Below are 27828 nucleotides of genomic sequence, written 5' to 3'. Positions count from 1 at the left end.
TCCAAAATGCCAAGCTCTTGAGAAACCCGAGCAGGGGGAGAATCATTCTGCAAAATCGTCACCATGCATTAGCATGTGCTAAGGAAAACATTCTCAACAAGAATACACCTCAGGGCACATCTAGCAAGGGCATTTGGCCACAGATGTGCCATTTAACGCCCACCTCTTTACAAGGACTGTTTTTATTCTGCTTAGAAGTCAGGGCTGATATTCTGCAACCTTTCCAGAGACTCAGACAGCCTTGCAGCTCCCTCAAGGACTTGGCCGACAACTCTGCTTTCACAGGCAAGCCGTCCAGATTGAGTGCCAAGCCCTGGGCTGCTCTCTCTTGCTGCCCCGATGCTTTGGAACACACTTCCCGCTGAAGTAAGAGCCTCCCCATCTCTTACAACTTTTAAAAGGGCAGTCAAGACCCATTTGTAATTAGATACTGTTTTAAAATTGTGTTTTAATAGTTTTAACTTTTTAAAATTTTAATTGTTGAAATGTTTTAATCTTTTATTGGTTGTTTTTGTTTTCTTGAAACCCGCCCAGAGAACTTGCGTTTTGGGCAGTATAAAAATATGTTAAATAAACCATTAAACACACGCCCAATGTGCAGCTAGGATTGGTACTGTTCTCACAAGACTTACAGCCTGATCAAAAGTATGCTTTACACCCTCACTCAAATTCCAAACTGAGCAAAAACCCCTCAATAATTTGGTCCACAATAAAATAAGAACATCAAAATCAAACACACAAAGAGTTTACAAACAGTTCATCATTGACATTAAATAAGGAATTACCACTGCGCTATAGCCTTATCCCCATTTGAACTCCTTTGTCACAGAATACAAAGAATCCTGCTTATACAATTGTAGTGATTACCGTATATGTGGGGAGTGAGGAATAAAATCTAAGTTTTAACTCCTTTTGGGGAGGGCAGGTTTACAAAACAAAACAAGAACTGGAATGTTTCTGGCTCCAAAGCTGCAGGGCAAATGCAAAGAGCACATCTGCACCAACAGGATCGCAAGTCTGAAAGGCAGAGAAGGAAGCTGGTTTGCATGACCTGAAGTGGCACTCCTCTCCCGGCAGCTCTGCAGATGCTCCTAGGAGCTGCCTCAGAGCAAAGAAGGGGTCGCCACTCCATGACAACAGCTTTCTTTGGGTGACCCCAGGTGACCCCAGCGCAGCCTTGCTTCACCTTCCCAGGGCCTGAATATAGCACAGCATTTCTCTCTATCTCCCCTGCCAGCAGCTGGTCACCCAACTCTGCTCTGCTCCCTGCCAGAGGTACTACCAGGACAAGCAGCTGCCTCTTCCCATGGGGGGGCGGGGAGAGCGCAGCTTGGTCTGCAAAGAGTAGGGATGGGTGAATCAATTCCGATATAAATCAATTTGTACTCAAATCTAGCTGATTCGGGCGATTTGGAGATGGAACAAATCACCCCAGTGGTCCATTGGCTAGATGCGGGTCCAAATTGAATCGCACCAGATTTGATTTGAATCTCTAAGATTTGGATTCCTCCTATAGTTATGGAGTACAATGTGTGGCCATAGGAACATAGGAAGCTGCCATATACTGAGTCAGACCATAGGTTCATCTAGCTCAGTATTGTCTACATGGACTGGTGGCAGTTTCTCCAAGGTTGCAGGCAGGAATCTCTCTCAGCCCTATCTTGGAGAAGCCAGGGAAGGAACTTGGAACCCAGATGTTCTTCCCAGAGCGGATCCATCCCCTAAGGGGAATATCTTACAGTGCTCACACTTCTAGTCTCCCTTTCATATGCAACCAGGGCAGACCCTACTTAGCTAAGGGGACAAGTCATGTTCACTACCACAAGACCAGCTCTATTCCCTATTTTTCAAGTGTTTGAATTCTTTGGTGTATAACTACTTTTCCTCAATGAATCCCTATGAGGGTTCTTTACACACTTTCATTTCTTCTATTCATTTTGACTTTCTTTGGACAGTGCCAACTGTCAACTGGCATGTACCAACTACACCCCCCTCCCACCTGCAAGGTAGTGGGGTACTACTCAGTTTATGTTCCAGGAATTTTTTCAAGTGCTTAGACACTTTGGTGTCTAATAACCATTCCTCCTAATGAATCCTTACGAGGATTCATTACACACCAAAGAATCTAAACACATCAAAAATTCCTAAAATATAAACTGCATACCCAGTGGCTTACAGGTTAGGGGGTAGTTGGCACATGGTCTGCCACTAATTCCCTAACCCCACCCACAAAGCAGTGGCTTCAAAATGAACAGAATGAACGTGTGTAATGAAGACACCAAATAATCTAAACACTTCAAAAATTCCTAAAAAATAAACTGAGTACCCCAGTATGTGTTTGTGTGAGGTGTGTGTGTGTGTGTAGTTGACACATGGCAATTGACAGTTGGCACTGTCCAATGACAGTCAAAATGAACAGAAGAAATGAAGATGTGCAATTAACACAAAACAAATCGGGGTGATTCGATTTGGGCACAAATCGAATTTTAAAAAATTGATTTGTGCACATCCCTAGGAAGGAGAGCCAGGGAAGCTGCCTCTTTAAAATCAACATTTTCAAAAAATGAGAGTCACAAGCAGATGGGCTGTCATTTCCTGCCCTCCCTCAGCCCTCCAGGAACAGCAAGTGGTTGTGGTTTCCACAATGCTGCTATTACCAAGTTGTGGTAACAGCAGGACTTCAGCTCTCGAGTGCTCAGCAGTAGTGCTCAGCAGTGCCCAGTGCTCAGCAGACCTTCCAGGGCACACATCATGAAGCCCAAGATAAGCTCTGGAGTGACCTTCAGGGTTTGTTTGTTTGTTAATTATTTCAGATTAAGAATTTCTCAAGACAGCATAATGAAACAATTACCAATATGCTGGTTGCAGCTAGAATGTGTTATGCCAAATACTGGAAAGGGGGAGGTGGCCCTTTGCTGACTGACTTGGAAAAGAAAGTGCATTATTAGACCATTAACGGGAAAATGTAACAGCATATGTAAGAGAAAAGGAAGGGAAGGCAGCACGTTCTTGAGAAGTTAGCAACCTGTTATTTGGTTTTGGCAAAATAAAATTCATCTAGAAGTGTGTCTCATGTTTGATATAGTTTTATTGTATTTTATAAAAGTATTGTGTTGATTGCATAATTAAGAGAACATTATACGTTTGGATCTTATCGAGTTGTATTGCAATATTTATTTGTACTTCTAGACACCAGTTGAAATCACTTTGCAAATAATTAATAAAAATTATTTGCAAAGAGGCAGATAGGAGGCTCAAGTAAGTTGAGAAAGTTACCACCTTTTTATCTATGTGGGGCTGCATTTGTACATAGTCCAGAAACTACAATTGGTACAGAATACAGCAGCCAGACTGGCCTCTGGGACAATCTGAAGGGACCACATAACACCGATTTTAAAAGAACTGCACTGGCTGCCAATATGTTTCCAAGCAAAATATAAAGTGTTGGTTACTACCTATAAAGCCCTTAACAGCTTGTGCCCAGGGTATTTAAGAAAGCGCCTTCTTTGTCATGAACCTGTATCGATCTGGAGAGGTCTGGTTACAGTTGCTGCCGGTTCCTTTGGTGGCGACCCCGGACCAGGCTTTCTCTGCAGCTGCTCCAGGGCTTTGGAATATACTCTCCTCTGAAATATGAGCCTCTCCTTCTCTGTTTGTTTTCAGGAAGACCCTCAAGACTCACCTGTTCTCACAAGCTTTTGATTAGAATTAATTTCAATAATTTGTTTTAATAACTGTTTTATTGTTTCGTGGATTTTAATCTGTGACTTTTTATATTGTTTTAAATTATGTACACCGCTTAGAGATGTACATATCAGATGATATTAAAACATGATAAATAAATAAGAGTTTAGTTTGGAAGAAGTCCGCGTCTCATTGTTTCCGTGATGCGAGTGGCTTTATGAGGCAATACTTGTCCGAAAAGCAGGATAAAATAATCAAATACAGAAAAAAAGGTGGGGAGGTAAGCCTAACCCAAAATGTATTTGCAGCAAAGTCCACCCTCCCTCTTGTGTATGGTGTTACATATCAGGAACCTCAGAGCTTTTCAGACAATGGCTTTTAGCATGCACACTCACCCCCCCCCCCCCCGCAAACTGTATTCACAGCAAGACAGCCAGGTCAGCAACCCAAAAGCACACGGGAAATGTCTAGATCAGCTTTGACAACTGTGCCATTGATTAGGCAAAGTCCGTAGCAACACTGCCCACTGGCTAGTAGCACAACGTGTAATGGGGAAAGGCCCTCTCAGCATTTCCGAGCCCAAAGGAAAGCCAGAGTCTTCAAACGGATTGCTCCAGAATCAACTGCTGCCTTCTCTAGCACTAAATATCAGGGCCGCAGAGTTTAATCTATCAACTCAGGGGTTCCCAAAAGAGGGTACTAGGGCTATTTGAAGGGCTCCCGGGGGTACTCTGAGGCCTCCTGCCTCCTCCTGCTGTGGCCAGCTACGTGCTGAAGCTCAGCATATCCCTCCCCTTGGTCTAACTGACAGGCTTCAGAAAATGTGCACCGAGTACTCCTACTGAAATTAATAGGCCCATTAATTTCAATAAAGCTGCTTATGAGTACCTTAGTGTGGCGGTGTCAGTGACTAGAACAGCCTGACTCATAAAACATCTAAATTTGTGTGTACACAGACAATCTCTATGGGGTACCTGAGCTGAAGGTTTGGGACAAGAGGGGTCCACTTGTCAAAAACGGGATGCTCTTCCCAGAGCGGTCCATCCCCTAGGGGGAATAACTTACAGTGCTCACACATGTTGTCTCCCATTCAAATGCAAACCAGGGCAGAAGGGGACAATGCATGCTTGCTACCACAAGACTAGCTCTCCTGGTCTAGAAGGAGACAAGAGAAGTTTGTTTCAGCTCCTGTTTCCTTACGAGAAGCTGTACCAGCCCAAACTCCCTCCTGCATAACTGCTGGAGGCCTAGGGCCTTCCTGTGCTACTCTGTGGGGCTTTAATCTTAGTTGATGAACCATATAGGTTCTATGCTGCAGTCCCATTCCCAGTTACCTGGGAGTAAGCCTCATTATGGGTTATACTTGCAAGCAAAAAAGTCTTTTCTACACGACTCCAAAAACAGAATTGTGAAGCAGTTAACCCAAGTGCTGTCTATTCAAAAGTAAAATAAGTAAACAGCATCTCATGCAAACACTTCCAGACATGTTTTGCTTGCACAGCGCTTTCACCACACCCTTGACTCATGGAAAAGTAGCAGAGGCTGGAGAGGGTGACACTGCCCTGAGATCCTTTATCTGGAGAAGAAACCCTGCCTAAGACATGCTGACAAAAGGGATGAGTCCGCTAGAAAGTTTGAGACTGGAGGCGTAGAAGGTGGTGAGCAAAAAACAACAACAACAAAACAGGTGCCACAAATAGCCAGGAGGCAAAGAAAAGCACAGTGAGGAAAAGAGGGGCAAAGCAGGAGGGCAGAGCCGCGCTGCCCCTTCCGAAGGGGGGCAGGGAGGAGGGATAAACCATTGCTTTCTACACATTTGAGAAAGCCATCCAGCCACTGAGGCTTGGAAGGAAAACCCTTTCCAGAGTCAGGGTAATTGCTAGGATGCAAAGGTTCTCTAGCAGAGAAAGACGGGACATGATCTATTAAGCGTTTTGGGCAACATTGATTAAGTCAAGGCACTTTTGACACAGAGAGCAACTATAGGCTCTCCTGCCCCAGGCCTATAGCCAGAGTTCTGTGGCAAGGGGGCTAAGAGAGGGCAGGGAATAATTGCAGAATAAAAATATAGGTAGCTCTATTGATTTAAAGTTACTAATGTTGTACTTTCTGTTTTTATTTTGTAAACCGCCCAGAGATGTAAGTCTTGGGCGGTATAAAAACATGTTAAATAAATAAACAAACAAAATTTAATGCTATCCCTGTTTAATAACCAGTTCAGCAGAATACCGCTTGCATATTTTCCTTTCATCTCCACAAGTAGAAGGGGCTAGGGACTCATTTTCTTTTCAAATTAAAGCTAAGAACTCTGGGAAGGCGTCTGAAATATCCCTAGAGCGGTAGGGGCAGGACCCCATTAGGCTCCCTGTAGGTTTAGCCCTGCCCTTCATTAACACCACAATAAATAAATTGCAGACATCATAAATATTCAGTCCACTTGCACCAGACATGTCAGATTCTTATAGGATGGACATGAGGACATGTGCATACCAATTTTTAATATTTAAATGCAGATTTTTTTTTCTAGCCCCTCATGTTTTTGGGCTTAAAGTTTGAATGCGTTGGCAACAAGTGTTCTCTGTGGGGAGACATAACCCCCAGGGAGTCTGCTGGGGGGAAACCGTGGGACTCTTGGGCAGCTCCCTGTTCATTTCCTGTGGCTGTGTCAGCAGACTTCCCATGGGGCTGTGCCCACTGTTTTCAGTACAAGGGCATTTTTCAGCAAAGAAACTCGGTCTATAACAAGAAGTAACAAAGCTGCACACTTCAAAGAAGAAACTGGGCAGAGTTACTCATCATTTAGCCACAATTAGAATGACCCCAAACTAACTGGCAAGAGAGCATCACCATAAACAGTCACCACCCTCTTGATTAAGGCCACCAACACACAACAGAGACCAAGCAGAGGAAAGGTCTTGGCCTTATTCTCCAACTGTGGAATCGGTCCAATAACAGCAGAAGGGCAGGAGAATGTGGGGTATTCAATTAATGAGTGTAAAGCAATATGAAAGATGCAGCTACTCATCTTGATAATTAAGCACATGGGACTTTGCGTGTTGCACTGATTGAGACTTTTGCTAAAAGTGTATGAGACAGGACATTTTGTATGGAGCTAACAGGACCTTCAAGGAAACAACCTCTCTTAGGCCACTGCTAATTGAAGGTTCAAAGGTTTCAGACACCTGCCCTGCATGGTTTAAATGCAGCATACCTTCTAACTGGAAGGAGTCCAGCCCAGAGCAGTGATTCATGCAGAGACACAATGGACAATCTCTGCTGCGAATGGGTTGTTTCATAGAGCTTTCACATTGGGAGTAACTGGATGATCCAAACACAACTGGTGCAGGATGAGGCAAAACGCTCCACCATAAAGCGAAGACAGGAAATTATGCAAGGCATGGAAGGTTCCATTTGCTGTCCATGGATGCTCTGGGCTCATAGCAGCCTTTAATGGCTTATTTCTCATAGCCTTGGCACACACTTTGGGAATTACTAATCCAAGCAGAAGACAGAACTTTGTGTCACAAAGGTCCTCAAAGCCAGGCTTTCTAAAGCTGAAGTAAAGCATTCCTGCATTCACCTTATTATTACAAATCATTCATTAACTGCCTTTCCTGTGCTTAAGGCAGTCTATTTTTCACACACTGCAGTGGGACTGGGATATTCCAAGTCCCATAAATTCATGGCAAGTACAAGAATGCAAACAAGAGGTCACTAGAAGACTGGCTGGCAAAATACTTGCAAGATGATCCAACGGTGCTACAGATTCCTTCACCAAGACCATTTTGGTCATGAAAGACAATGCTTTAACAGTCACAAAACTTCACATTCTCCTCAGATACCCATGTTGTAGCCATTTTATTAGTCATACAAATAAAAAATCTGATACGATGCAAATTTCACCAGTGGCACAAACAGAGCCATCACCTGGCAGCAAGTACCTTCAGGGGAGAAGTGATATACCGAAAATCCGGTTCTTGTCTGGGTGGTGTCAACACTAATAAACGAGAGAGGCCCTGGCATCACAAACAACACAGCAAAGTGTTATTTGTGAAGTCACGTCTTAACATGAACCCTCCCTTCAGGCCAGCCTCTGCAGCTAATTTGGCTTGTGCAATAATTGTTTGCCAACCATCAGATTAAGTTACCAAGACACCAAGGACAAGCTGCAACCTCTACAAGTCCTTCGTTGGAGAAGCCTCCAACATCTTGATTTTGCAAAGCAGGTGAGAGTTCAAAAGAGTTTCTTCACCTGGCAGGCAAGACCATGACCCCAGGAAGATGAGCCCTTCTCCTTCTGGGTTGGTAATACTGAAGTCAAAGAGCCATGACTACTTCCGTTGCATAGGAGCACGCTACATACATGCATCTTGTGCGTATAATGACTTCTTTAATAAGGAGCACAACAAAAAGAGAAAGCCATTGTTTCAAAAGCGTCAGATAACTTTTGGACACCTCTGCAGACTGCTGTCAACAAGCTTCTGAAAGACAACCCCCTTCAATAAATAGCACTGTGTATATAAATTAAATCCAGGTAGAAGAAGTCAGTGAAAAGCATTCTTTGTTTCTTCAAGCATAATTGCAACAGAAATCACCAGCAATTATGGCTGACTTGCACTGCACCCAATATCACAATCTCTTATGTGTGAGCCTGTTATATAAGCTATTTTGTGTACCACTGCGTGTTGGTTTGGGACAGATAAGATCAGCTTGCAGCCGCTACAACTCATTACTGCATAACAAACAAAGAGCAAAAGCTATATCCAGGAAGCCCTTGAAAAGAATGGGATACAGAAATGAGTTCAAGTTTGTGCAATTTTGCGATAACCAGGCCTCTTGGTCAATATTGACCCAAGTGACATGTTAAAGGGACACCTATAGAGTCAATACCATCTGCTCAGGCAAGCAGAGATCCTTACTCCCTTTGGATCCTAACTTGGTAACACACTTCCAAGGCAAAGAAGCTATTCCTCCACAGCCCGCTGCCAGCGGGTTCTCCCTGTACCAGGGATTCCCAGATGTTGCTGACTACAACTCCCAGCATCTCCAGCCGCAATGGCCTCTGGCTGGGGAGGAGGGGAGTTGTCATCAACAACATCTGGGAATCCCTGTTACAGGGAACATCACCCAGCCTAGCGAGCCAAAGAGCTGGGGAGAGCAGCTTTTCACCACTGTTTCCTCACACCAACAACTCACTCCACTAAAAGTCTCAGAAGCCAGGAGCCGCCAATATAATCTGCCAGACAAAGCCTGCAAGACTCAAGGAATGTCCTCGTTCAGGAATGGTGCAAATGAAACCAGAGTGGAAACTTTAGAACCAGGAGGTTTTAAGGAGGTGTTAAGTGTTGCATCTAAATGTTATTGAAAAAAACCCACTTTGTGACCCGTTTATTGAAAAGTATATTAGAAAAATATTCTAAATATTCTTTGTATATACACAAAGTTTTGCCTGGCCCCCATTTGCTGCACCTGTGCTTCCCCCTAAAGGGGAGAAGACCCAGAGACATGCCAGTTTCTCAAGATTAGCCACAAAAGCAGTTGGCCCGAATTCCAAAGTGATCAGTAGCAGAGGCGCCCCATGCAAACTCCAGGAGGTTTCGTTAAAGGAGCCCATTAACTGCAATGACACAGCGGGAGGGGGCTTACTGATCTGTCCCAATATCAATACCATCACACCCACATTATTCTATTTAAAAGATCTCCATCCCTTACTCCAAAGCAACGCACCTCTCAGAACAGCTAATACAGAAGACTTAAAATAAGACGGCATTAATTGGAACGAGGAAGGAACGTCCCCCTCGCCATATCTTCCTTCCTTTTAATGCAGGGCTGCAATTTAAAATAAAAATAAAAATCTCAGCCTGGCTTCTTATGTTCTTTTTCTGCGACTACAGGCTAACGCAGCAGCAGCAGCAAAACAGCACACACCAGATTTGCCCAGCAAACCAGAAGTGATGCTGGGCACCCTTCAGAGGGAGGAGGAGGTTCCTTCATGGAGGGGGGTGGGTGGGTGGGTGTTCCTTTGCCATCCCATTCTCAAAATTTAATGTGGATAATGATAACGATAATAATAAATGACCTGCGTTTCTTCCCCTAGAAGCAAGCAAGCAGGAGCAGCTGCCCCTTCCCCACTCCAGTCTGAAAATCCAAATGGTGAACTGCGCCCCCTCATCCAGGAGCGGGGCGAGGGGGGGGGGCTGCTCCTTCAACCTCAACCATTAAAGCATAAGGAGCTGCTGCCGCGGCCGCCCCCTCCGAGGAAGACGGGCAAGGAGCCCGGCGGCTTCTTCGCCCCGCTTTGAAGCCCACCACGGGCGGCCTCCATCCCCCTCGGAGAGGGAGGCGCGGCGGGGGCTGCTCCTGGCCCACCCCCCACCGCACCCCCGACCATTCGCTCGGCAGACAAAGCGCGGCCGCCTGCCGCTAAACCCCCCCCCCCATTGTTTGGGGCCGGGCAGCAGGGCAGGGAGCCCTCCCAAGCGAGGCGCCCACGAGGGCGGCCCGGCGCCGGCGGGGCCGCTGAGGCGGTTCTTACCCAGAGGGGCTGGGAGCGGCAGAGGCGCTCGAGGTCCATGGAGGAGGAGGAGGAGGAGGAGGAGGCGGCAGGTAGGTCGGAGGCTGGCTGGCCGGCGGCGGCAGCAACAGCAGCTCTGCCTGGCTCTCCGTCCTCAGGCGGCGGCGGCGGCGGCGGCAGAGGAGGAGCTGCAGTCCCCGCCAGGCCAGGCCCAGGACTGGCCGGGCCCGCGCTGATTGGGCGTCCCCTCCAGGAGGCTGGGCCTGCGGGGAGACCGCACCGACGCCGCTGCCAACACCTCTGCCAGCACCATCGCCCCCGACCGGAGGGCAGGTTTGCGGCCCTCGCCTCGCTCGGGGGGCAGGCGGGGCGGAGCTGGGTGGTCGCCGTCGCTCGCCCGCCCGCCTGTCTCCTCCTCCTCCTCCTCCTCCTCCTCGGCCTCCCTCAGGATGGAAGAAGCGGCCCCTGTTTCCTTTTAATTCTGAACTTCAGCAGCCTCACAGGGCGAGTCCGGCGATGAAGTCTGGAGCCCTCCCTGCGGATGCTTGTTTCCCCCAATATCCCCCCACCCCCCCATAGCTGTATATGCTATTTTCCACAGCATATACAGCTCTGGAAACCTCCCAGCGCGCTTTCAAGGCGGGTGCGGGTGCCTGGCAACTCCAGGCCAATCCTGGAAGGTTAGCGGCCCTAAGCTGGAAACGGGGTTTTGTTATCATCATTAATGAGTAGTTATTGCATGGAAGATATCCGACCTTAGAATCCCTTCCCTGCCAACCATGCAGGTGCAGGGTTGCCAACTCTGGCCGAAGTTATTCCTGGAGATACCTTCCCCATATGTCCTCCCAATATTGTTCATAATACTCACTCAGCTGGGAAAATCTCCAGGGTTGCTTTCAAGACTTGTCTGGAGATTGATGCTGATTGCTGGCGCCCACAGGGCCCTGTGGTTTTCTTTGGCAGAATACAGGAGGGGTTGACCATTGCCTCCTCCCGCACAGTCTGAGATGATGCCTTTCAGCATCTTCCTATATTGCTGCTGCCTGATATAGGTGCTTCCCATAGTCTGGGAAACATACCAGCAGGGATTTGAACCAGCAACCTCTGGCTTGCTAATCAAGTCGTTTTCCCACTGCACCATTAGGTGGCTAATGCTATAATATAAATTTATAGTGTTGCTACATTTTGACTACAGTTTTCAGTTCTGGTTGCCACATCTCAAAATAGACATTGTAGAGCTGGAAAAGGTGCAGAAGAAGGCAAGCGGAATGGTCAGGGGGCTGGAGCACATTCCTTATTAGGAAAGGCTAAAACATTTGAAGCTTTTTAGTTTACCAAAAAGTCAGCTTCAGGGGGCAGGGGATATAATAGAATTCATAAAGTAATGCACGGATTAGAGAAAGCGGGCAGAGAGAAGTATTCTAGTATTCATACTAGAATGAATACTAGAAGTGATTCAATGAAATTGGCAGGAGATTCAGGACAGACAGAAGAAAGGTCTTATTTACTCATTACATAATTAACTTATGGTATTTGTGGCCACTGGCTTAGGTGATATTAAAAGGGGATTAGACAAATCCATGAAGGAGGGGAACGAGAGGTCTATCAGACGCTATTAGCCATCAGACTTCAATGAAGCCTTCATGTTCAGAGGCAGTTTACCACTGAATACTCCTAACTGAAATTATATATATATAATTTGTGTGCCCTACATGGCATCCCAAAGGCAACTGGTTGGCCACTGTTGGAAACAGGATGCTAGACTAGATAAACCTTCATTGCTCTGATCCATCATGGCTCTATTGAAGTTCTAAAGTTCAATTTTAGTTTTAATCGAGGTACTTGCTGCAGGGATGCTTAATGCTCGGTCCCCAGATATTTGACTACAACTAGGGGCGTGCACAGACTGTTTGGCGTGGTTCAGTCCAAACCCCAGGTATATGAACCAATTCAGTCAAACCGATCAGCTGGGTGGATCAGTTAGACAAACCAGTTCAAAGCGGTTCACGATTGAACTGCTCGAACCGGTCCTGTTCGCAGCAGTCTGGTTTGTGGTCAAACTGGTTCTGCACATCCCTAACTACAACTTTATTTATTTACGTATCCTTTTTCTATGTAAACCACTTTGAGAACTTTGGTCGAAGAGTGGCATATCAATATTATTAGTAGTAGTACAACTTCCAAACGCCATTGTGGCTGGGGATGATGGGAGTTGTAGTTTGAGAACCCCTGGTCTATATCATTCAACTGCCTTATCTACTATTTCAGGGATAGGCAACCTTGACTCTCCAGCTGTTGTTGAACTACAACTCCCATAATCTCCAGCCACACCAAATCTAGAGCAGGCTATATTTTTAGAGGGGAGATAATTTCAGCAATAGGTTACACCAGAAGTCTGGATTAGAAACAATGCTCATCCCGCTCCACTTACTGAATTTCCTTTCCCCCCCTAAGTAACCTGAATTTATGTTCTCTCTCTGCCACTGCCCCCCCCCCACACTTTGCAATAGATGGGATATATCTAGTGAACACTGACAGATGTAAGAGTGCCAGCTAACCACATTTGTTTTTGTGGTTAATAAGCAATCTCGCCCTTCAGCACCCACCAGACATGACTTCCTTCTGTTTAATGTTTGTGGATGCTTTTTGCAAAGGTGGAAACAATAAGTGACAGGGAGGAAAGCTGAACTGTCCCTGCTTAAACCCAGGGCCATTTGCTCCTTTCCCTTAGTAAAGGGTCTCTCAAACTGTGCCTGAGTGCACAGGGCCACCACCTTCCTTTTATTGGGCTGCTCCTGTGCCATAAAAGCAGCCTGACTTGAAGAAACTCAGCACACGATGCATTTCCTGGCATGGGACTAAACAGCAAGAAAAGCTCTAGCTGCCAAATGTGCAGACGAGTAAAGCTAGTGGAGAGGTATGTAGCAGCTCTTTCTGCCTATGTGAAGAGCAGCACAGGATTAGGCATGCTATTTGCTCTCCAAGTGGCCTTTGGCATGCCCTCTGGAGAGTTGCCCAGCCCTTGCCTTGCCTGGCAAGGAGGTGCCCATGCCTTCAGTGCACTGCCCTGCTCCTCTGCTGGGCTTCTCATCCATCCTCCTTACTGTTGTTGTCAGTGGGAGGCTAATGTTTGCTGTCCAGGAGACAAGGGAGGAGGGTGGGCCAAAGGACCAGCAAAGGGGTAGGCACTGTCTTCGCAACCCTAGTCAAAGGATCTTGAGAATAATAAAAGACATCCAAGATGCATGCACTATTGCCCTCTAGCGTACAGAACAGAAGAAACTGGTTGCTACCGGTGACTGACCCAGAACTAAGCTCTGGTGAATTACAGCATGTAAATGTTAATCATTGAAGTCATCAAAAGGGCTCCTTGCTGTCAGGTGTCCCTGCCAAATGCTGCCGAGATGCTACAACGATGAAGAAGAAGAATATTCACATACCACTCTTCAACCAAAGTTCTCAAAGTGGTTAGCGTAGAAAAATAAAGGATACATAATTAATTAAGATGGTCCCCTGAGTTGCCCCTTCCCTGCTAAATATAAGAGAACTGCCACTTTAAAAGGTGCCTCCTTTGCTCTGTTAGCAGTTGCAGCACCCAGCTTTCCCTGCTCAAATTATAATATAGACAAGGGAAGGCGGTTCTTAGGGGAAAGAGGCGGGACAGAGAGGGCAGTGCAGAATGAGATGTTGCATCTCAGTCAGCACTCTTGCCAGTCTGCTCGTCATTCTGGATCTCTCCTGCCTGGAAGCAGGAATAGTGCTTCAGACAGGATTAAGTAGCATTTTTCTTCCCCTCCCCTGAACCAGAGGAGGACCGTATGGTCTGGGAATGACATGTGCAGAGTAAACCTGAGCCGTGTTTCCTCAGTTATCTTCAATGGGACTTGCTCCCATTACAGGTCAGCCACCCAGGGCCATCTCTGTGATCCTTTAGGCTGGGAAGAGATGTGATCTTGTTTTTGATGGCTTCTGAGGTCCGTTTACTGGTTTTTAGCTACTGTCTTAATCTACCAGGTTTGATCTTCTCTCCTTCTCTTTATCCTTATGGTTTTCTTTATTTTTAGATTTGTGTTATATGGACTGCTTGTTAAGCATCCTTGAGGGAGTACATGTCAGAAGGCAAAATATACATTCTGCAAATAATAAATAAAATAAAATAACCACTAAAAAAAAGAAGATCAGCAGTGTTGTTCCCCTGCAGAGTCTCAGTGAAGACAACTCTGCTGACAACTAGGTCTTTATTTATAAGCAAACTTAGCCACTCCCCCCGCTCTGGGTCTCACTCTCTATGCCTTCAATTCTACAGGACAAATAGAAAGTGAGTCCAACAGGTGCAGTTTTTTTTCCTTCCCAGCATGGAAATGCACTGAAAGCTGCAGTTCCTGAATTTGTGCCTTCTGTTCTGTGCAGCTGTTAAAGGCATGGGGAGAGGGTAGCAAGCCGGAGGAAAGTAGAATATATACCATTCAAGGGTTCCAGAGAAGCCTACGCGCCCCGAGTGCGCAACAAAAGGGCAGAAGAGGCGGGGTTTCGCTGGAGAGCGGCCGGAGCTCAGTGCGCTTGCGCGCCGGCGGTTACTCGGAGCAGCCAGGTTGTTTACATCCGGGAACTTTCTATTTTCTCTTTCCCGCTTCCGCATCCAGTAGTTGCCTTTTCCAAGATGGCGACCGTGGCAGAGTTGAAAGAGGGTAAGGGGGGAACGTCCTATCTCCCCCTTTCTTCGGCTGTGGGGAGGGGCTCCTGCATGAAGATCTCGAGGCTTCTTTCTCGTTAGTTTCCTTCTCACTCCCACTCCTCAGGCCACGGCTCTTGTGCTTTTAACAGCTGCACGACAGGCAGGAACTCAACTGGTACAACTGCACCACTTTGCTGGTGGAAGACCAGGAAATGGTCTTCCCTTTGTCGAATGGGTGCATGTCATGTAGTTGTTCACTTTGATATGCCAGCAAAAGAAGAATAGAAAAGAAGTTTCTACTAGTTTGTTGTATTTATTTTGTTTGTTGTCTTCTATCCTGTCTTTCAGTGATAGTGGGCTCCCAAAACTGCTTATCACAGTTAAAATCTATTACAAAGGCACACGAGAAAAACCGCGAGGGATACCGCGGATGAGGGCTGTTTGCAACTCCGTGCTCCCAGTTTGTGTTCAATGGAGTTAGCATTGCTCTTGCCACAGTCGGTTTGGCTGGCCTGTGCCTTCTGTGTCTTTTAAAAATGAAGTCGGAGGAGAAAAGAAAAGCACACTGCAGGCAATAATAGTGGCAGGGGGCTGGGGCGAACAATCGCCACTTACTGGCAAGGAATTGTACGTTAAGGTTTAGCTGTTCGCTTTAAACACAGCAATCCAAACACTAACGTAGAGAAATGTTACTTTAATGGAGACAGTTGTACAGAGAGATGCTCAGGTGAATTTATAGTCATGGAAGATGCCTGGCTAGTTGGTCTTAGTTTTAAAATTAAGGCTGATTATTTATTAATATCTTTATTAAGACACAGTGCAGGCTTTTGAGTTCTCCAGGACTTCTGAACCCCTTTTTGGCTGAATATCCAGCCTGAAGAAATTGAATGAAATTGATTGCTGTGAAATTTATTTATTTATTTTATTGCATTTCTATACCACCTAGTATAAATTTAGGGCCAGCAAACGGAAGTATTTTTTTTCACACAATGCATAATCAACTTGTGGAATTCTCTGCCACAAGATGTGGTGACAGCCAACAACCTGGATGGCTTTAAATGGGGTTTGGATAACTTCATGGAGGAGAGGTCTATCAACAGCTACTAGTCAGAGGGCTATAGGCCACCTCCAGCCTCAAAGGCAGGCTGCCTCTGAGTACCAGTTGCAGGGGAGTAAGAGCAGGAGAGAGGGCATGCCCTCCACTCCTGCCTGTAGGCTCCCAGAGGCATCTGATGGGCCACTGTGTGAAACAGGATGCTGGACTAGATGTGCCATGGACCTCATCCAGCAGGGCTGTTCTTGTGTACTTAAGAACTCACCCAGTAGACCTGCTTGGTTTACAGGGGTGCCAGGTTCAGTCTCTGGCAGTATCTCCTGGTAAGGCTGAAAAAGACCCTTGCCTGGAACCCTGAAGAGCTGCTGCCAGTCAGTGTTGACAATGCTGTGCTGGGTGGACAAGAGGCTGATTCAGTAAGACAGGTTTGTATATGTTCAGCATGAAGAAGCGTTCTGAGATCATGAAAGTTTCTGAGCCCAATTCCAGGTGCTGGTACTTACCTGGAAAGGTAAGAAAGGATTGTTCCTATATCAACCTGTATGGACAGAGGTCATCTGCCCATGCTTTCCTTCAGGTGTCATGCCTTCAGTGTTCCCTCTAAGGTGTGTGTGTGTGTGTGTGTGCGCTCACACGTTTTTTGATGTCTGCTCAGTTAATTCTAGATCCCGCTCCGATTTAATCAGGCAGTTCCCACTCTGAATGCATGTGCACTCACACTGTCTGAGACACTGCATGCCTTTGCAGCTGAGACAGATGTCTAGCACATCTTTCTGAGCAGTTCTGTCTGTCTCTGGTTAAGCAGGCAATGAGGCTGTCCACACATGCATGCAAAACCAGGCTAAGGGAGCCCAGCCCAGTTTTGCATGTGCATGTGAACTGCCAGGATCAGGCCAATCCCAGTGGCAAACCCACCTAACTAGCCACCCATTAGCCATCTGTTTTTCGGATCATCTGGCAGTTGCAATTGCTTGCAGCCATGGCTGCCAGACTGCAGGGAGCCTGGGGAGGGGGGATTCCCATGATGCATGGTGCATCATGGTATTTTTAGGGGCCGGGATGACACAACCCAGACCCCAACCCTCCCCACTGCCTCGGTGCGTGGGGAATTGTCTGGGCATGTGGGGAGCGTGCCCAGCAATGCCAAATGGATTGCCTGCGGGGAAGGTAGGTTTAACCCACCTTCCCCGCAGTCTGCTCTGGAGCCCTTCTCCCTGCTCGTGAGAAGAGGCTCAGTGTGTCTGCTTGCAACCAAGAGATGTACAATTGAATTTCTAGTAATGGAAGATGCCTGGCTTTCTAACCCTAGTTTTAAAAGACACCTTGGAGAAGCGAGGAGCACTGGGACAGATAAAAGCAAGGATCAGAGCTGAAGTTTTCAATGCGCTGGATGATCAAAGTGAACCACGACCATCCTTGTCCCATGAGAATCTCTTAATTAATGAGCTGATCCGTGAATATCTGGTGTTTAACAAGTACAAGTACGCTGCATCTGTTCTAACAGCAGGTGACTCTTTCTTTATTGGCCTTTCTCAGTAATGCTGCTATGATTTGTTAGACAGTGAATATTTTAAAAAGCAGACTAGCCTCCTTGAATGTCCTGAGGCAGTCCATTCAGGAAGCCTGCTATTTTCATGGCAGCCATGAAGTGGTCAAAGAAGGAACAGACAACCAAGTACAGAGGGAAGATTCAGTGAAGCTGATCCTTGCTTGTTTTGCTTTTCAGAATCTGGCCAGCCTGAAGTTCCATTGGATCGAGACTTTCTTGTCAATGAACTAAATATACTTGAAGATCCCAAGAGCCAGTCAGTGTAAGATGATACTGATATTTTCCTTCTACGTTCCCAGTTGCCTCTGGATTTCTAGTGATGGCTTTTATGTTCTTCATGATGGAAGTCCTGAGTTGTGTGGATAGGAATGTTCAAATAATATTTGCTCTGTCCTCTGTGAGACTGTTTATTTAGTATTCATTCTACTTATTCCACTATGGAATGCAAAGTGGTTTATTTTATTTACTACTTTATAACTTATTTTACTTATTTATCTACTTTTTGTTTTTATATTTCTACGCCAGTAAAACAAAGAAAAACCCTTAAGTAGTTAACCATTATAAACAATAAAAACAAATAGTCATTAAAACAAACTGTTATTTAAGATTTAACATCGATATAACAGCCACAGAATCAATAGCAGAAGGCAAACTGAGGAGCCTCTCACCCAACTTGTAAAAAAAAAAAAAAAAGAGCACAAAACATGCAGTGGAATAAATAGATTCCTAAGGCCCGCCTAAAATGAAGAGGGACGGGGCGGCTTGAATTTCCCAGGGGAGAGAATTGCTTCAGGGCTTCACCAAGTGCCACATGGGCCTCTCGAGGGAGGGTCTTGTTCCTTGTGCCTGCCCACTAGATCTCTGTGAACTTGGAAGCAAAGAAGATCTCTCCATCTAAAGAGCATTTGGACCTCCTAAACTAATCCAATCCAAGTTTTCATGTTACTAGCCTTCTAAGGTTTGAATTGCTCAGCTTTGTCTTGAGCTTTTTTGCTTTGGGTTTTTATTTTTTGCATTTCAGAACTTGCCTAGTAAATAGCTCAGTGTGCTTCCTGCTTACTTGGAAACAAGTCCCACTGGACTCAGAGGGCCTTAATTCTGAATAAACATGCTTAGGATTGCAAAGTGTGTAGGTTTTCCTGCTTTAAGCGCCAGGGATGTCTCGCGCCCCTGCTCCATTGTGATAAACGTGGTATGCTCCAGCCTGTGCAGTGTCCCATGCATTTTGCTCCAGGGTTCTGTGTCTTTTTTAACAGGCCACTCTTATATGGAATAATAATTCAGCTATTGCATGGTAATAGAGAAGACAGGGCCCACCATCCATTCCCCAGAGCAGCATCTTCACAGTTCTCGGTGTGGAATCCTGGCAAGCCATCTCACCAAAGGAGTCAAATGGGTACGTTTGTGTATGTTTGATATTGACCGAGGCTTGGAAATGCTTTCAAGGAAAATGGACTCCTGTTTAGACACTGAAAATAAGTTGGTGTTGGTGGAGACGTCTTGGTCCTGAGAAGTAGCCTTAGTCACAGGGGAGAGCTGAGGATCTCTTGGGCCCTCCTCCCAGCTGACCATTGCAAGCGCTCCTTGCAGCCTGCTAAGTTACAGATTCACGCAAAAGTAAATTCTAGTGCATTCAGTGGGATCTGCGTCCAAGGAAGCATGCATAGGGTGCAGATTAAAACTCTGCTGACCTCTGCTATGGCTTGTTACAAGAAGAGAAAGGGCAAAGAGCACAATCCAGTGGGAAGATATCTTGCATAAACCTAGTTTAAATGGCTGGGGGCCATGCAAGAGTGTGGTTTTGCTCTTGTGTAGCCTGAAAATGGATTCCAGGTCGATTGTTCCCAAGGCGTTTTCGACCTCTCTGCAGGGAGAACAAGTCAGCTGCATCACACAACGAGTTGTGGTACGTAGGCTCAACTCCACTAAATTCAGTTCAGTAGCAAATATGATGGGTTTGAATGATCTGTGCAAGAATTTACCCCCATCACTGTGTAATGCATCATCTGTGCTCATACAGTAAGGTCAGCAGAGGCCATCAAAACATGCTCATGCTGTTTTTAATTTAATTTTCAGACATGGTTCTGGAGCAAGGACGCATGGCTGCCACTAGGCTGGAAGATACGTTGGCTTCACAGGGTGTGCACAGATAAAATAAACCACTGGGTGTCTTTTCATGCCAAGCAGATATTTGATTCACTGATTATTATGTCGTGAAGTACCTGGTTTGTTTATGTAAAGACTGGTTGGTCAAAACGGGTAAGGAGCATTTAACAGAAATGACTTCTTTCTGGTGAACTTTCTGCTGAAGCTCTACAAGGAAACGGATGATCAGAAGTGGTGCAGTTCTAATCTAGACCGTGCTAATGGGCAGCATTTATCCAGGACTCTAAAGTAAAACCGAGCCTTCATGTGCCAACAAAAGACATTGAGGGAGCCATGTCAGCATCCAACATTTTTGCTAGTCAGCTGGGGACTGAGTTGTGTTTGTGCTGAATATGTGAATAAATGCTATAATATCTTTGGTCTCTGACTTACAAGGCTATCTGATAACTGAACCATGATTTGGTGGACATTGGGGCTTGCTACGATACGATGATGATAGGGGCTTTGCACAATCATGGTAGGAAATTAATTACAGAAACACTATTTCAAGAAACACATTCTCTGAAAGCCTGGGTCAAAAAAAGTATTTTCTGATTTTGAACAAAGAACAGCGTGAAGCCACAGATGAGGTTTTCTTATATGGTTGTAGGATAATGTTATAGTAAAGGCAGGGGGCTATACTAGTCTTTTTCTAAGAGATGAAATTTTTAAAAGATAAATTAGGATTTAAACTTAAGATCTGTGTATAAAACGGGGTAGGATATTGCCTCTTATCCATGGCCGCCTTGTGTCTTTAGCTGAGGTGCTGTGATGTCATGGAATGCTTATGAATGTTCAGATTTTTCAGAGAGATAATCAGTGCAGCTGCTTGAGGGAGGTAAAATATCAGGTTGCTACAGCATTGGAGAGCTAGTATTGCCTAGTGCTCAGAGTAGCTGAACAGGGAAGCTGGTTTGAAATGGGGGGAAACATGGCTGTTCCCCATGGTCTTTGACTAAAGTAAACATTTTAAAAACCTCTGGCTTTGTGCATACTTCTTCTCCAACTGTGCTACAACTACCCCAGATATACACTGATCCATTTCGAAATAGCTTCATTTTCTGTCCTCCTTTTCTACGCAACCAGTTCTGTTGCATTGTATTTTTGTCTGGTCGATGACTGAAATAAAGATTCCATTCCATACTTAACTAATTTCTAAAGTGCTGTTCAACACAATGAAAATTAGATTATGATACATCACCAAAAACTAGCATGAATTCATTTAATGCCAAAAACTAGCTTGAATTCATATAATGGTACATTTCAGGTAATTTGCATTCACAGGGCCCACAGCTGCAGACGTACAGCCAGTTTTCCTTAGGGACTGAAATGTCGGGGTGTAAGCATACTTGCACAATTGCTGAACTTTTAGTTGCCTTTTTGTTCACCCGGCAGAAAGAGTATCATTCCCTGATAGCATTTATTGCTCTACAAAAGTCCCTTTCATGAGACTTGCTCTAGTTCCTAAATAGTTGAGAAGAAGACTGACCTTCAGCGTCCAGCTGGTTGGAGCCTAGCAAACAGCTATTTGACCCCTGCAACAAAGTTACAACGTCTTTTGCATCAGGATTGAAACCTACATTCCTTCCACACGCAGAGGCTGCTGTGGGCAGTCCTTTTTATTTATTATGATCTGAATTGTTTCCTGCCCATCTTTCATGTCCCTGCACTTCCAAGATGGCTTGCCGTTGAGAGGAGGTAAAAACACAAACTGCAAAGAAAATGGCAGACTGGCTTGCAGCTGGGAAAGTTTACTCCCATCAGGGAGCAGCACTGACAGCAATGATAAGAGTAAATTAAAAGGCTTCCACTGGGCATCAAAAACGCGTGCACTTGGGCCTGGTGAGCTGTGGGCAAGATTAGGGTTCCACAATTGAAAGATGCCCCCACTTAATCTCTGGCATGGGGGGCAGCAGTAGAAGGGCCTCTTCACAATTGGAGGAAACCCAGATTATCATGAAGAAGGAAATTATTAGCATCTCCCAGGATTGAACTGCAGAACCTGCTGTTATTAGGACGGACAAAAGAAAGTTCTTCACATAATCCATCATGTATTTATGAACCACACTTGTCCCCAAATGCATCTCAGAGGCGAAAGGGACAAATTCATGCAGGAGGAGGAGGAGGAAATTGAGGCCTTTCAGCTGCTACTAACACTGATGGCTATATGAAACCTTCATGTTTAGATTTGTTTAATTGGGCTTCTAGAACCTATCATTGTTTTAATGTTTTTAACTTTAATCTGTGGTGTTTCATTATAAACTGCCCAGAGTTTTGGGTGGTGTACAAATATGCTAAGTAAAATAAAATAAAATGTTTAGAAGTCGTCTTATTTTTAAATAGCAGCTGCTGGGTAGCTAATAGCACAGGAGCATTATTGCCTTCATTTCCTGCTGGTGGGCTTTGCAGTGGGGTACCTGCTTGATCACTGTGGGAAGCAGGATGTGGGACTAGAATGGTACCCATTGTGGGCTTTTCTGAAATTCCTATTTCCTGTCAGTTTCTATCCTTAGCTTATCGGAGGGCCATTGGACATAGGAAGCTGCCCTATACTGAGTCAGACCATTGGTCCATCTTGCTCAGTATTGTCTACACAGACTAGCAGCAACTTCTCCAAGGTTTCAGGCAGAACTCTCTCTCAGCCCTCTCTTGGAGATGCTGCCAGGGTGGGAACTTGGAACCTTCGGCACGCAAGCAGGCTGATGCTCTTCCCAGTAGTGGTGCGTACGGACCGGTCCGGGGCCATAGAAAAGGCCTCCGGACCGGTCCGGAATTCCGGCAGGGTGGGGGAGTGTGTCTTTAAGGGGGGGCGGTAGTACTTCCTTCTCCCCGCCCCCTCCGGCGCTGGAGTTGGCAAAAACGTTCTTGGGGCGGCAGAGTTCCTCCCTGCTGCCCCTGCCCCCATCGTTGTCTCTGTAAGGGTTAAACTAGAAATATCTGGCAGCGCGCATGTGCCCTTCACGGCGCGCATGTTTGTCTTAGCCACTGTCGTGCACCCACCACATGACATGCGGCACGCGCGTGCCAGTGGCGAAGACGAACATGCGCACCGCGAAGGGCACATGCGCGCTGCCAGCTCTTTCTAGTTTAACCCTTACAGAGACGACGACGGGGGCAGGGGCGGCAGGGAGGAACTCTGCCGCCCCAAGAACGTTTTTGCCAACTCCAGGGTCAGAGGGGGAAGAGCGGCGGGGTGGGTGGGTAAGTACTACCACCCCCTCTTAAAGACACACTCCCCCCCCCCAGTGCGGGACCACGCTTCTGTGGTTCCGTGCACATCCCTACTTCCCAGAGCGGCCCCATCATATTTTATCTGGGCAATACCAGGACAAAGTTGACCTAGGAAACTGCCTTATACTGAGTCAGATCTAACTGGCAGCAGCTTCTCCAAGGTTGCAGGCAGGAATCTCTCTCAGTCTTATCTTGGAGTTGCCAGGGAAGGAACTTGAAACCTTTTACTCTTCCCAGAATGGCTCCAGCCCCTGAGGGGAATCTCTTCCAGTGCTCACACATGTAGTCTCCCATTCAGATGCAACCAGGGCAGAGCCTGCTTAGCTACAGAGACAAGTCATGCTTGCTACCACCAGAGCAGCTCTCCTCCTCTGCTGGCCCAAACGAGCTGTACTCTCATTTGTATGTGCCATGGACAAGGCAGAATCTCTCCTTAATTCCCCCAGTGTCGAATCCAGGATTTGTGGGAAGTGTTGCAGAAGATGCATTTCATGAGCCACCTTAAACTGGAAGCGTGGTGGGCGGCCCCACCGACAAAGACTCTTCTCATGCAGCGTTCTGACTTTTCTAGGGCATCCCATGTTTAGTCACAGGAGTGTTCATAGGGCTGCAGTGCTCTCCACTTTTCTGCTCATCCCCTGTCAGTGCCCAAATATCTCACCTGCTGAAGCTGGCCCTGGGTCCCGTCATGTTGCCTCCCTCGCCCGATTGTTGCAAGGCTGACTGCAGCACAAAGGGTGAAAACGCCTTTGCCCATTTAGAAGGGGGCAGGTGTGACAAATGTGTGAAAGAGCACTCTGCACCTGCTCAGAGCCAGCGGGCTCGTCTTAGAAAGAACCCTTGGCTCTGGTGACGATTGCTTGCTTCTGAACGGAGCCTTCCCTCAACATCAGCAAGCTTCAACTAAGTAACAAAGTGGATGCTTTTATCTTCCAGCTGTGATGTTTAGCCAGAACAGAAAGCCCCTGGCCTTGGCCTTGGCTACTTCACTGTCATCCGAGTCCTCTCCGGACAATGGTCCAGTTTGCCAACTCCCTAAAGCGGATTTTCTGCACCTGAGATTGTCCTGGTCCCATCGGCGGCAGAGGCAGCAACCTCCTCTCTCAAGGTACGTGAGCTCAGTCAGCTTCCGGATTGAGGCCCTTCAGCATCCCAGCCCTGAATTTCCAGCCCCGTTTGTATCACTTTGTAAATCACAGGTTGCCCTTTATTCTGTGCGGCTTACTTCTCTGCCAGCAGCCTCTGGATGTCCGTGAATGCAAATTCCGGGGAAAGAATTTCCACTCCTTTTAAAGCTACTGGCATTGAAAGGTGCAGATATTTATGCAACAGCTTTAGTGTCCAAGGAACTTTGCAGGGCGATTTTGTTGGAGTGTTTATATTGCTTCAATCAGGTTATGGGCTTTGCAGGGATGCATCGCTTAGTACATGATGTCAAAAGGATTGTCCTAGGCGGCCTCTCCCGCTTTATTTTGGCATTCTCAAGACTCATCAAGACCCAACCGTTGTCACTGAAAGGCACAGCTAGTTCTTTCCTTCTCTCTTGATGAGCTGGCTTTGTATGATAGATAAAGCTGCCTTTTGAAGTTCTGTCCATGTATCTTATGAAGAGGAGGGCTGGTCTTGTGTTCGTAAGCATGAATTGTCCCCTTTACTGAGCAGGGTTGGTCCTGGTTTGCATTTAAATGGGAGACTACATGTGAGCACTGTGAGATATGGGGCTGTTCTGGGAAGAGCACCTGCCAACTTACATGCAGAAAGTTCCAAGTTCTCTCCCTGGCAGCATCTCCAAGATAGGGCTGAGAGAACCTCCTACTTGCAACCTTGGAGAAGCCGTTGCCAGTCTGTGTGGACAATACAGAGCTAGATGGACCAATGGTTTGACTCAGTATAAGGCCTATGTTCCTGTGATCTGTTTTGGCTGGTGCAAACCTCCATGTCTCTGGCAGACAGAGGGTCTTCCCATCACCTGCTCCTGCTAACCTGACTGGCGATGCCAGGGACAAGAACCAGTGACTTCTTGTGTGCAGAGCTCTGCCACAGATCTATAGATGCTCTAGAAAAAACATTGGAAGTTACCTAAGGCAGGCTATTTGTCTATCTAGCCTCATAACCTATTAGGACCTGTTAGGCTGGTCCCCTGAGAAGGTTATTGGATCCAACAGGATTCCAAGAAGCCTTGGAAGGATTTAGAGTTGGCTGTGCTACTGATTCTGCCGATGCTCTGGTGCAAACTTGGAATAATGAACTCACTAGAGCAGTAGACGCAATCTCTCCTAAGTGTCCTCTCTGACCTGCTTCAAAATTAGCTCTGTGGTATCCGGAACTACAGGAGCTGAAATGGCAAGGAAGATGACTACAGTGCAAGTGGAGGAGGGCTTGGTGCGAATCTGACATCACAACTCAGAGCACATTTGAAGATCTATGCTCTGGCAATGTGGGAGGCAAAGAAGTGGTTCTTTTCTGCCTGCATTGATGCTGTAAATTCATTTCTAGCAGAGTTGTCTAGGGTTGTGAGAGTTACCCTAAGGTATCTGCCCCCTCCCTCTTGAATTTGAACTTGGAGCCATCAGTCACTCACTGTGATGTCTTCAACGACTCTTTTGTGGATAAAATCTCTTGTATTTGGGCTGAAATGGATTCTACAGTTATTGCAGAGTCTACCGTAGAGGTGTCCAGCAATTTATAGGATTCGATTGGATCACTTTCAGTTTGTGACTCCTGAGGATGTAGATAAACTGCTTTAGACTGTGTGTCCTACAACCGGATCTCATGACCTAAAAGCCGTCCTGGAAGTGATAATGGGCTTAGTGAGGGATAACAAACGGAAGATTAAACCAAATAAGGCAGAGATACTGACTGTAGGGGATCAGGACCTGAGGGATGGTTTAGATCAGTGTTCTCTCTAATTTTTTCCATCTGTGTGCAGAATGAATTTTGTTCTGAGCAGTAGTATCAAGACAATATGTGTACATATGTGTTCAGAATGGGGCCTTCCTGATTCAACTTGAGTGGGATCTAAAGTTAACTGAGTGAACATCAAAAAACTTGTGAGCACATGCTCACAAGATCACGCCTTAGAGGGAACACTGGTTTAGATCTGCCTATTCTGGATGAGGTTATACTCCTCCTGAAAGATCAGGTATGTAGTTTGGGAGTGCTCCTGGATCCCAAACTCTCTTGGTTTCTCAGGTTGAGGCAGTGGCCAGGAGAGTTTTTTATCAGCTCTGACAGATACACCAGCTATGACGATTTCTAGAGGTAAATGATCTTAAACAGTGGTACATATGCTGGTAACCTCCAGGCTTGACTACTGTAATGCACTCTATGTGGGGCTGTTTTCACACATCAAGTCTCCCATTCATATGTAACCATGGTGGACCCTGCTTAGCTGCGGGGACAAGTCATGCTTGCTATTACCAGACCAGCTCTCCTCTCCATCAGTTGCTTGGACTGGAGAGCCGGTCTTGCGGCAGCAGGCGTGAACTTTGCTAAATTCCTTTCCTAAGACCCTTTGCTAAACAGGGTCTGTCCTGGTTTTCATTTGGATGGGTGATTACATATTAGCACTGTCCTTAGCTCAGTGGCAGAGCATCCGCTGGGCATGCAGAAGGTCCCAGGTTCAATCCCTGGCATCTTTTGGTAAGGCTGGGAAAGATCCCAACCTGAAACCTTGGAGAGCGTTTCACACTCAAGAGCTACCAGTTTCAGTTTCACGCTCGAGAGCTACCAGTCAGAGTAGACAACAATGAGCTAGATGGACCAATGGACTGACTCGGTATAGGCAGCTTCCTATGTTCATGATAGCTCAATGAAGCCTCCATGTACAGAGGCAGTGTACCTCTGCATATACCAGGGGCAAACCCTGCCATCACCTTTATGACTGTGGGCTTCCTGTTGGCTGGAAGGAAACTGGAATGGTGCAGTAGTAGTTTATTAAAGAGCAGATCCTGACACGTTTCGAGTGAAAGACTCTTGTAGCTCTTGTAAGCTAAGCTGCTTACAAGTTGAATATTCTGCTTTGTAAACTACTTCTCGTGAAGAAAGGTCTTGACCTGAAATGTGTCAGGATCGACTCTTTAATAACCTGCTACTGCCCCATTCCCATTCCCATTTCCTTCCTTCCTGTTTGTGGGTATGGTGCTGTGTGTTTCCTGTGGGCTGACCACTGCTGGGAACAGGGTACTGGGCTCGGTGGACCGACTTTGGCTGGATCCAGCCGCTGGACTTGCCTTACGTTCTTCTGCTTGGCGACGTGCTCCATATTTAGGCTGTGGCTGTGCTGGGTTGCTTGGGCATTTTGTATCCGGTATGTTGATGGGAATTCCTGGAGGATCCTTGCTTTCCCTTTTTGGGATGTCTGAGAAGCACAGGCTGTTGGGGCAGGGGAGATGTAGAGTGTGGACGGGATTGTGTGCGGTAGGGAGGACAGGGAGCCTGGATGTTTTTGGGTACTTGATGAGGACCAGATTCCTCCCTCCCTCCCAGCTGGCTGCAGACACCTCGCCCTCCTCCTCGGCTCCCTCTCTGCAGCTGGTGCAGCTTCCTCTCCTTTCCACAACAACCAGGGACCCCTCTCCCCCCCACACACACACACTCCCCCCCCTCCCCATGCCACAAGCCATTTAACAGTTATCTTTTCCCATTTAAGGGCTGAGGGAGGTATTTATATATATAAATTATTTACAGCCCTTTCTCAGGATCTGGGCTCCAGCAAAACAGCCCCTTCGGCAAAGTTGGTTGGGGCAGGAGCTGGGAAAAAACGACCCTGGGGCTCCCCAGAGACAGGTCAGGCTCAAAGCAGTCCAAAGTTTCTAAATGTTACGTAAACACACAGGAGGCTCAGCGGGACCTCTCCGTCCAGGCCTGGGCTTGACTTGGGAAGAGGCATCTTCCCCTCCCCTTCCCCATCCCACCCCAGAACTGTTCCTTCTCATGGAACTTCAGGCTTGTTTTATGTCTTGAATCCCACATCA

General features: G+C 46.5%; 3 protein-coding genes across 9 annotated transcripts in view; 2 read left to right on the top strand and 1 right to left on the bottom strand.

Moving 5' to 3' along the window:
- LOC128336819 (multidrug resistance-associated protein 1-like) overlaps positions 1 to 10624 on the bottom strand; it is a 55058-nt gene extending 44434 nt beyond the window's left edge. Inside the window, exon 1 of the mRNA XM_053277039.1 lies at positions 10220 to 10624. Coding sequence (XP_053133014.1) covers positions 10220 to 10258 — 39 coding nt within the window. The 5' untranslated portion in view covers positions 10259 to 10624. The remainder of the gene's footprint in view (positions 1 to 10219) is intronic.
- CEP20 (centrosomal protein 20) lies at positions 10099 to 20009 on the top strand. 6 transcript variants are annotated; one of them, XM_053277046.1, is made up of 5 exons: positions 10099 to 10290; positions 17237 to 17434; positions 17654 to 17738; positions 18733 to 18872; positions 19553 to 20009. In XM_053277046.1, the coding sequence occupies exons 1-5, from the start codon at positions 10257 to 10259 to the stop codon at positions 19627 to 19629; spliced, it is 534 nt and encodes a 177-aa protein (XP_053133021.1). In that variant the 5' UTR covers positions 10099 to 10256; the 3' UTR covers positions 19630 to 20009. The 6 variants fall into 6 exon arrangements, with proteins under 6 accessions (XP_053133021.1, XP_053133019.1, XP_053133024.1 ...); XM_053277044.1 differs by lacking the exon at positions 10099 to 10290 and adding an exon at positions 10625 to 10878; XM_053277049.1 differs by lacking the exon at positions 10099 to 10290 and adding an exon at positions 13963 to 14097.
- A 3801-nt stretch (positions 20010 to 23810) lies between these two features.
- The window catches only part of MYH11 (myosin heavy chain 11), a 78582-nt gene continuing 74564 nt past the window's right edge, over positions 23811 to 27828 (top strand). The window contains exon 1 of one of the 2 annotated variants that reach the window (XM_053276304.1): positions 23811 to 23960. The gene's annotated coding sequence lies outside the window, so the exon portion shown is untranslated. The remainder of the gene's footprint in view (positions 23961 to 27828) is intronic. The other variant, XM_053276302.1, reaches the window with a different exon arrangement.

Source organism: Hemicordylus capensis, chromosome 13 (assembly GCF_027244095.1).
Source record: "Hemicordylus capensis ecotype Gifberg chromosome 13, rHemCap1.1.pri, whole genome shotgun sequence".
Lineage (NCBI taxonomy): Eukaryota > Metazoa > Chordata > Lepidosauria > Squamata > Cordylidae > Hemicordylus > Hemicordylus capensis.
Note: the sequence above shows the minus strand (reverse complement) of the source record. Positions and strands in the feature narration are given on the sequence as shown.

What these genes read in the sequence shown, in the direction of transcription:
- CEP20 (XM_053277044.1), top strand. Translation starts at nt 10,740, where the DNA reads ATGCTTGTTTCCCCCAATATCCCCCCACCCCCCCATAGCTGTATATGC. An exon ending in CTCCAGGCCAATCCTGGAAG is followed by an intron (nt 10,879 to 17,236) that starts GTTAGCGGCCCT and finishes TTCTAACCCTAG; the next exon opens with TTTTAAAAGACACCTTGGAG. An exon ending in TGCATCTGTTCTAACAGCAG is followed by an intron (nt 17,435 to 17,653) that starts GTGACTCTTTCT and finishes TTTGCTTTTCAG; the next exon opens with AATCTGGCCAGCCTGAAGTT.